Source organism: Micropterus salmoides, unplaced genomic scaffold (genome assembly GCF_014851395.1).
Source record: "Micropterus salmoides isolate LMB-PRFRI ecotype aquatic unplaced genomic scaffold, ASM1485139v1 Ms_hic_scaffold_4, whole genome shotgun sequence".
Lineage (NCBI taxonomy): Eukaryota > Metazoa > Chordata > Actinopteri > Centrarchiformes > Centrarchidae > Micropterus > Micropterus salmoides.
In genome coordinates this window covers 18000128-18009875 of record NW_024043372.1, presented here as the reverse complement: position 1 = coordinate 18009875, position 9748 = coordinate 18000128, and the positions used below count along the sequence as shown (strand labels likewise).

At 39.0% G+C, this 9748-nt stretch overlaps 1 protein-coding gene across 1 annotated transcript; it reads right to left on the bottom strand.

The window, feature by feature from the left end:
* Positions 1–2050: 2050 nt before the first annotated feature.
* Positions 2051–8978, bottom strand: LOC119886683 (telomeric repeat binding factor 2, interacting protein). Its single transcript, XM_038697583.1, has 9 exons — positions 8877–8978; positions 7534–7779; positions 6341–6483; positions 5940–6175; positions 5038–5148; positions 4301–4934; positions 4112–4215; positions 2870–3283; positions 2051–2734 (listed from the first exon to the last, which is right to left on the bottom strand). The coding sequence occupies exons 2-9, from the start codon at positions 7770–7772 to the stop codon at positions 2513–2515; spliced, it is 2103 nt and encodes a 700-aa protein (XP_038553511.1). The 5' UTR covers positions 7773–7779; positions 8877–8978; the 3' UTR covers positions 2051–2512.
* Between the last annotated feature and the right edge of the window lie 770 nt (positions 8979–9748).

Below are 9748 nucleotides of genomic sequence, written 5' to 3'. Positions count from 1 at the left end.
TCTAATTGTTATATAATTTATTTAAAATATTTTAAACCGCTGACTTACTTACATACTTTCGCCGTTTTAACTCCAAAAATCAGATGATTTGTTGCTAGAACCGGGCGCCATCTTGATTATTGTGCAATACCTGGGAGCTGTATCTGCTGTCTCGCCTTTTTCTGCAGAGCAGGAGAAGTGCCGCTTTGGAACACTGTCTGTCTGGTGGCCGACCTGTTGGAGCTACATGGACATCCCTCATGAAATGAAAGGTCTGCTCAATCCGGATCGATTGATGCCCCACTATCACTGTGGGATGTTCCGTTCAAGCTACACGCCTGTAAAGCAGGGGGTGCTTTTGGTCACAGGAATGTTGATGAATTTTCACTGTTTTTAATCAATATTTCAATGTTATTTGGAATGTGGTTGTATGGACATAAATAGTGTTTTAAAGATAACTCCCAATAAATCAACATTTAAACAGTAAATATTGCCAAAATATGGACATTCGCCTGCAATATTTTGAAAATATTGTATGAAAACTGTTATATTTTAGTTTATTTTCATCAAATTTACAGTTACAATTGCATTCCAGGTGTCCATTCATCCATCGTCAACTGCTTATCCTGTGCACAGGGACACGGGGCTGAAGCCAGTCCCAGCTGACATCAGGCGAAAGGCAGGGTACACCCTGGACAGGTCGCCAATCCAATTTAGGGCCACACATAGACAAACAACCAGTCACACTCACACCTAAGGACAATTTAGGGTCACCAATTAACCTAGTCCGCATGTCTCTGGAAGGTGGGAGGAAGCCAGAGATCATTCCAGGTGTATTAGATTATAATGCTACTGAATATCATTTATCTTATGATGGTTTTGATGATTTATTGCATTAAAAATAGAGCTTTTTTACCAGATGAGGATGAAAAATAAATTTTTCTTTATTGAATCTCCATCAAGTCTGTAATGGTAAAATGAATATGTTAATGTAAATTTGGATTTATATTCTTATCCTTAGCTTCTGACCATTCAAAGGAGACCAGAATTATGCATCTCTAGGCCAAATGGTTGAGGAGTTATTCCTGATTCATTTGGGTATGTTATTTTAGGCATTTTTCCTAGAAATAGGGGCAAATAGTTGGAGGTTTCCAACAAGCTACTTATATTACCAAGCTTAACTAGTTTTAATGGCAGCTTTTGTTTTTATTAAGATATTTGTTCAGCAAGTGTTTTTAAAAGGCACCTCTAACCTTGCTTTGAAAAGTGCAATATACATAAAGTTTATTATTTTCATGTACAGTAGTCCAAGTGATAAAGACAGTCTTTGTTGTATTGTGGTTGTGTAATAGCCAATCACAAACAGTTATAACTGTTAAATAATTGTATAATCACTCATCTAAAATCTGGCCTGTTCAGTATCTAGTGTATTAAAGATGAATGATTTTACTTAAACTGGTAATTGTTGGTATTAATTCAAATAATTAAGTAGTTTTGTACAGCTGGATAAACAACAGACATTTTCTACACAATATTTTCAGTTAAATGTAAATGTTCTATATTTGTATAGCACCTTTCTAGTCTTTGTGACCACTCAAAGTGCTTTTACACTACAGCGCATTCACCCATCAAACACTGATGCAACAGCCTTTGGGGAATTCAGGGTTCAGTGTCTTGCCCAAGGACACAAGGACGGGTAGCCTGGAAGAGCCTTCCGATTAACGAGTAACCTGCTCTACTTTTTGAGCCACTAAACAGTTAAACAGTGGATGTCAATTACTCACGCACCTAAATCTGACCTTTTTACTCTCACTTGCAAATTGTAACCAGAATAGTGTGACAGCTTATGAAAAATGCAAGAACGTGGCTGCTGAAATATTTCTAATACTTAACAGTTTTAGTCAGATCTTGCTACACTGAGAGAAGTAACTCTTTTTGGTTAAAGGAAACCAATTTAGCTTATATTCATTCATCTGCAACCACTTGAGCTCCTAGCACAGATTTCATACAAGGCTGCAAGTGTATTTCTTTTCCTTTTAATTTTTCTACAATACGTACAAAAGGAGATTCATTTCATAATGCAAAGCATTGGTAATAATCTATTTATTAAAAAAAATAAATGAAAACAAAACAAAAAACATTTTAAAATACACATAAAATAATACAGTATTATCATGTTAAAACACATACAAGTTTCTGTTTCCAAACAAAGGTATAAACCATGACACAAACAATAGCCTTAACTTAATATACCTAAAAGTTTTTAAAAGTTAAACAGTCAGGGAATGTTTAATCCTCACATGGGATTTTACCTCTTCAAAGTTAGTCAAGAGGAGCAGCAATGAAGGAGAGATTAACTTTCCTGAAGAATCGGGGTCAGCACAACAGAGAAAGTGGAAATTCAAACTCTACTGAATATCAGCTAACTAGCTCGTTTATGTCCCTCTGTTAGGTGATATATAAGACAAGTATACTCCTTATGTCCAGATCTGATATTTTCCTCCTTTCTATCTATACTAAATATCAATCATTTTCATCTCTCTATCTCGAGGAACACGATTCTTTTGGCTACGGCCTCCTCACCGTATTTCTCTAGCAGCTGCTGTCGGACCACAAGATCAGCTGAGTGCAGAAGACTGTCGTCACAGCGATCCCAAAACAGTGCTGAAAAGGAGGAGGGATTCAGAAGCAGATCCAGAGCAGCAGAGAAGTCTCCGCTGGTCTTCAGCAGGGCTTTGGTCACACTGGCTAAGTCCTGGAACAGAAATAGTAAGGAGAGGTTCGAAAATGGTTTGAAACAGACAGATAGAGTGGAGTATAAACAATTAATTATTAAATGGCAATGCAGTCTAAATGATACATTTTAAATCTCCTGCACCACAGTGCTCACCTGCTTCGTCTTGTTCATCAGCTCTCTGATTCGCTGCTTGTTCTCTTCCAACTGGACCTGAGTCAGTGAAAACGCAGCGTCGTCTTTGTCTATTCGTGGCTGTTGTATGGCTGGAGCTACTGTACTTTCACCAACAATGGACTGAGAGTCTTCTTCCTGAGATTCACTGTCAAATATGAACAGGTGGGCCTCGGAGGCCTTTGTGGCTACAGGCTCAGGGCAGCGAGTCTGTTGTAGGCCGCTGCTAGTGGAGGTCTGAGTCTCTTGCATTTCCTCCTGGAGGCTGGGTCCATATCTGTTGTTGGACTGTGTAGAGACAGGCTCTGCTGTGTCTGAAGTGGAGTCTGTCAATATGGGCTGTATCGTCCCTGTTGCGGTCGGGTTTTGGAGATCTGGAGCTTCATCTTCTTCGAACTGAGAAACAGGAACATAACAATAATTAAACAATAACACGACTCAGATTATTTTAAGTAAAGTGAGCAAAAGATGACAGCAACTTAATCATAGTTGATTAATTAATTAGTTGATAGACAAAATAATCAGAAACATTTAGACAATAAACTAATTGTTTTAAGTTAAGTTCAATCTTTCAAACTCTGAGGATTTACTGTTCTATAGACCAAAAGATTGATGGAGAAAATAATCTGGAATAAAGTAATGTAATGTTTATTAAACTATATATTTCTGAAATTGCTTGAGGGATTCTTAATAAATTCATAATAAGCCAACAAATAACAAACATAACAACACTGATGAGCAAGACAGTTGGTGAGAAAACACCAGAATTATGTGAAACTATCATTTTGTCACCACTAGTCACTGAACTCAACAAACCAAATTTAGACCATTTAAATGCTCGTGAACAGGGGAAGTCAGTTGATTTTATTGAATAGTATTATATTCATGTAGAGTGATGGATATTCCCTTTGGGATGAGGAATGGAGGAGGTAATATGAATAGTCATTCAGAGTTATCAGGAAAATATATAAATAAATACTGTACCCGTTTTCTCTACACGTCAACTATTTAAGGTACTTATAATACTGTACTTTACGGTAGGTACAATATCTACCCATTTCATAATGTTTGTCAGGCTTATGATGCCTAACTGTATGTGTGTGTTTGTGGGGTGGATGTGGTTTCTTTACTGAGTTTGAGTGGGTGCGTGATTGCACATGCAGTTCAATGTAAAATGGCCTTGCTGTTATAAGTGTGCTATTGCAAAATCTTCCAAAATCTTACCTCACTTTCATCTTCAAACTCTTTTGTAGCCAACTCTAGAATCCCCAACTTTCTCTTTTCTTTCTTCTTCTCTCCTTTCTGTGACACTGAACTGGATTCTGTAACTGCAAAACAAGACAATTTATGCCCCACACTGGTAGAGGTATAACAAACCTGCTTGTGCTGTTTCAGAGACAGTAGCTCACGCACTCTCTTCTTGTTGACTCTCTTCCACTGCTGCCGTGCTCTTTCCTCTGGCTCTCTTAGACGGCGGCTGGTCTGCTGTTGTGTCTTTTTGAAGAGCGGACTTATCGGCTGATTTAGTTTTCTTCGAGGGCTGGGGAGATGATGACGGTTGCTCAGCAGAACTTGATGCTGATCTGAGTTTTTTGCCATACGGTTTATGCGATAACAACTCCTCAAGCTGAAGCTGCCTGCGTGTAAACCGACGCTGTGGTTGTTCCGGCTCGGGGGAGGCCTTCTGCTTCTCTTTTGGCTTCTTCTGAGAGGAGGTGTCAGGCAGGGATCTGGGCTGAGCTGCTGGAGAGTCCTCTGGCGTGCTTTCTTTTTGTGGAGAGACGATTGTTTGTGGTTCATCTGTTTCTGGTTCTGTGCTCTCAGCTGGAATGGGGTGAGCATCTGTCAGTGGGTCCACACAAGGATCCTCTGTGATCTGGGGGGAGTTAGGTGTTTCAGCTTCTACCGTCTCTGCTTGTGTGCTTTCAGTTGGTTGTTTATCTGTCTGTGGGCTCACATGTTGCACTTCTCCTTCTGGAGAGGCCGATGTTTGAGCCTCTACAATTTCTTGTTGTGTGCTTTCAGCTGGTATGGACAGGTCTTCAATCTGTGGAGACACCAAACCTGTTCTGTTCAGTTCTGCTTATTTGAATGAATTATTAAATCACTTACAAATATGTTTGTTGCAAGCAGTGAGTTCTGGTTAGTACCTGTGTTAGGTCTGATTCCACTGAATGTGTCTGAAGAGGGTCTGCCGCTGTTGAATCTGTCCAAGCAGAAGCAGCAGCTTGTGCAGCGTCTGTCTCTTGATTTCCTTCTACCTAAAAGCAAACCGATGAGACCCTTTATGTCTATAAAAGATGGGACTGAGCTGAATTTGCATTTTGATTTGCATTTTCTGTCGCAATATACTGTGTATGTTTTTATGATTATCATGTTTCTTAAAATGTTTTAAAGTAGCAGTGGGTACAATTAATTTTTTATTATTATTTGGCACCACCCAGTGGTAGTATCAACTAATACACTGCACCAGGCAGCCTCTGTAACATCAAGCAGTTTTTTTGATGTTGTCAACATTTTTCAGTAGCTATTTCACAGTGTGATAACTTTAGACAAAACAATGTTATGTTAATTTACATGGAAGTTTTGTTCTTTACACAGTTGCACCAAAGAGGACATGCTTTTGACTTTTCCCTGTTAAAAGCTAAGAGCTCAAAAATGTTACGTATTAACTTAATGATGACATGGCCAATGAATGCTTCATAACATGAAGTTACTGCTAATAACACCACTGTTTCCCTGGTATTACTTGGCCACATCGATTGCTTGCCACTTATATTGAAAGTTGTCTCATATTTTGTTCACACGCATTTACATACATGAGGGGGATATATTACCTTTTAATATATTGTAGTACAATATACCACCAAAACTAGCAATAAATGTCAAAATAGTTGAATAAACCACTCTCTTAACACCTTAAAACCTTAACATTAAGAGACATTAACAGATGTTGGATTTATTGCAGGGCTGAAATGTATTAGTTTAGATTACAGTTTTACTGTTTCAACATTTTAAAGAAATGTAAAGAAACATCTTCCAGGTACATTACCTTGGTCTCCTCCTCTGCTTCCTTGGTGTCTTCCTCTGTTGGTGCAACCTCCACAACCTCTGACCGTTTCTTTGCCAGTCGTACTCTGTAACGATATTTCATGGACTGCCAGCTGTGAGTGGTCACACACTGCTTCTCCATCTCTTGCCAGAGCCGGTTTCCTCCAACCTCTGTGTTGTGTTCGCGGACATAATTCAAAATGGCAGCATCATCTTCAGGTGTGTAGGCAACCCTGCCTAATTATAATGAAGGAATGAAAGTATATAAATCAGCAGATTAAAACAAATAAACAGAGCAAGATAAAATCCAAATTTGATAATGATTGGTACAGCTAAACCAGCTATTTTTTATTTTAGGTGTTGCCCAAATCTTTGCACAAAATGTTGACAAATACATCATACCTCCTAAGAAACCGGAGCTCTCTTTGCTATTGTTGAGTCTAGCAGAGTGTCTTGTGTCCACTCCAGGATTTAACCTGTAGTCTTCTAAGTTTAGCTGTTCATCCTTCTCAACACAGTTGATAATGTACTGGGTGGACACGTACCTGAGGAGAAACAACTTTTGCTAAATTACATATTATCGAGCTGATCACATACGCACGGCAATGCTTCAGCTTACTGTGCGAAAACTTAAAGAGGTGGTATTATGCTTTTTGGCTTCTCTCTCTTTTATCGAGTTATATACCTTTTTTGTGCATGTACTAGGTTTGCAAAGTGAAAAATCCCAAAGTCAAGCCCAAAGGGAGTTCCCATCTCCCACAAAAAACACTGCTCTGCACTGCTTGAAAACAGCTTGTTTGTACTCCAGCCACTTGAATTCGCCTCATATAACGCTCGCCAAGCGGCTAGTCCAACACGCCCTCAAAAACACCGGTGGAAAAACACTGAGCTGCAGCACACCTCTCCTCTCCCTTCCAACACTAGCTACCCTCCAGCCAGTCAATGGACATAAAGTTGTTCCTGTGGTGTAGAGACAGAGCTCAGTTAAAACTTTATGGATGAAAAATACTTTTGTTACAGATTAATAACTCACCACTCTGAAACTCTTGCTCCAGTCCATGTTGCCAAGCTGGTCGGCAACATGTAGCCTACAGCTGAATCGAAGCTGTTTACAGGCTTCTCGCTGACCCGCCCTTCTCTGCTTCTGACTGGCTAGTAGTCCTTAACTAGGAACGGCACATGTGCAACTCCCAACAAAGATCAATTAGAGACAAGATGTATCACTCCATAGCTAAAATGAAGCCTTCAACACAGGGTGAAAAGAGGAGCTGCAGCAATGTGCAGTATGAAAAAAAATTATGTTTTTTTTTTTTTAATTACACCATGTAAACCTGTTCTGGTACAACCCCTAATTAAGATTTTGAACCTGAAAATGAGCATAATACCACCTCTTTAAAATAAAAGCTTGCCATGTCTTAGAAATTGACCACTGTTCAAATCTCCCAAGTGCTCTACTGTGGAAGTGGTATGTTCTGCTAAACTGTGGGTCAAATGTCATATGACAGATAAATTGGTAGAATAAACACATCAACATTGCTAAAGAGTATTTCTCCTGACATAAACCCTTTCTAATGGCATCCCAGTCCTACACCTACCAGTGAGCAGTTGTTTCAGGAATAGAGCCTCTTTCCTCTGGGTTAATCAGCAGGATTGCTCCTGGCTGCTGGACATTGCACAACAAACCTCCCCCAGCTGTGATGAGCGGCTGAAGTTTGCGTTTAACAGGACCCGGGCGCAAGAAGAAAGACATGGGTTCGCCGTCCACGGTCAGAAATAGAACGGGGGAGATTTTAGATTTGGCCACATCCCGCTGTTTGGATGATGCGGTCAACATGTCTCACCTGGTGGAAGAGGGGAAATTACAGAGTTGACGGTACTTAATACATGTAAAATATTAATGGTGGTGCTCTGTTATTAACATTATGAGCACACACACTGAAGTACAATCAGAACCTGTCAATCGTTGCTCCAGAGGCGCACGACGTCTGACTTAAATAGCAATTGTAAATCGCTTTAGATAGAAGCGTCAGCTAAATGAATGAACATTCGATGGTTTCAATTTCTCACATGTGAGGACTTGCTCGTCTTACATTTTAGTATAATTAACATCTTTGGGGTTTTGGACTGTTAGTCAGACAAAACAAGCCTTTTCAAATAATTACATCATGGGCTCTGGATGACTGTGCCAAGCAATTGTCACTGTTTCTGGATTTCTTTACAGACAAAACGATTCATAGATTAAATGAATAAAAATACAGTCAACCATTTGCAAAGCACCTGCTTCTCAATGACTTTGCTTCTCCCATAACTAGTTGCAGCCCTTCACTGCCAGTTTATTAGGAAATTTAGATACAGTTAAATGTAATGCAGCCTAATACAACAACACTGCAATAAATCCTACATTCATGAAGGTTAACTGCTCAGTTTTTGTTAAACTGGTCGTTTTGGAGGATGTAGTTTGGGATGCTCTTGAATTTTATTGTATCATTCTGAGAGGTTTCTAATATTTTGTCCAAACCATTTCTATCAGTGAGTGTATGTTTGCACCTGCTCTTATCTGTGGGCTGTAAGAGACAGTATAAAGGTGACTGTTATTTGGCCAAGAGCACTTATCAGTAAACATAGCCCGGTGTTACTGCAGATTTGTAAGTTAGTTTACTGAACAGTTAGTTTACTGAACTAACTTACCACTAACTAGTAAGTTAACGTTAACCTAATTTAACCGCACTTAAGTTAACCTAAAAAAGTAGTCCACACTGACTTCAGCTCTCACGTGAGCGACTGTTTCGGGTGGTTAACGTTACAGAAGCCAAGTCTGGTTAGCATGTTTAGCTTTAACGTAGCGTTAACCCGTTTAACGGCAGCATTGCTGCCTAATTAACAGATTATATGGTTACAAACAACACTGCTTAGATTAGACACTGAATTTTAAAGTTACCTTGCAGTTTGTTTACTTCCTGGGAGAGCTTTCCCGCCGCGACGAAAACCCAAACAAAACCATCTTCCGGGTTTTCTTCTTCGTCTTCTTCCTAGTGTCGCAATACCGCCCCCGCTGTTTATAGCATTAATGCATCTCCCTAAATTTTACCACACCACAATTTCCTGCATTCCCATGTGGCTGTTCAACAAGTAACATTGACATGTGTGTAAAGCCACTTTGTATTTATATCACTGCCATTAAATCTGTTAAATCACTCAAATACTGTTACAACCCTGTAAAACATCCACTCACCTACAATTTGTAATGTATTTACGGTTTAAAATACACACTGTACTTTAACATAAATCCTCCACGCTGTTTATACTGCATATAGACATAGTATGCATACTAATCTATAGTATACATTCATACTGTGCATAACCACCCACTTCATGTATCTACATTAAATCTATCACATTACCCATTTCAGTATTTATATATATATATATATATTATATTTTCATAATATTTCAATGCTGTATGTCTCTTTTTATTTTCCTATGCATTGTTCTTGGAACTGTGTGTAACACTGAGAGCAACTTAAAACTGGAGTCAAAGTCGTAGTAGGTGTACACATACTTGGCCAATATATATGATTCAGAATCTTATTTGTTTAAACAAGTCTCGTGAAGATATGGATACAGAGGCCAGCATTTCAGAAATAGTGTAAACTAATGTATAGAAAGTTTAGGTGAAAAAGATGCATTAGAAACTTGTAAATGCTGCTACTGACACTCCAATTTACTAATTCAAAGAAGAGTCCCAGTGTCCCAGTAAGCCATGACAGTGAGCCAGCAAGCATAGATGATATAGGATGACCTTCCTCTTTT

Coding starts and splice junctions, on each gene's coding strand:
- LOC119886683 (XM_038697583.1), bottom strand. CDS start 7,772: ATGTTGACCGCATCATCCAAACAGCGGGATGTGGCCAAATCTAAAATC. Junction 4,216..4,300: donor AGAGAGTCAACAAGAAGAGA/GTGCGTGAGCTA, acceptor CTTGTTTTGCAG/TTACAGAATCCAGTTCAGTG. Junction 3,284..4,111: donor AGTTTGAAGATGAAAGTGAG/GTAAGATTTTGG, acceptor CCTGTTTCTCAG/TTCGAAGAAGATGAAGCTCC.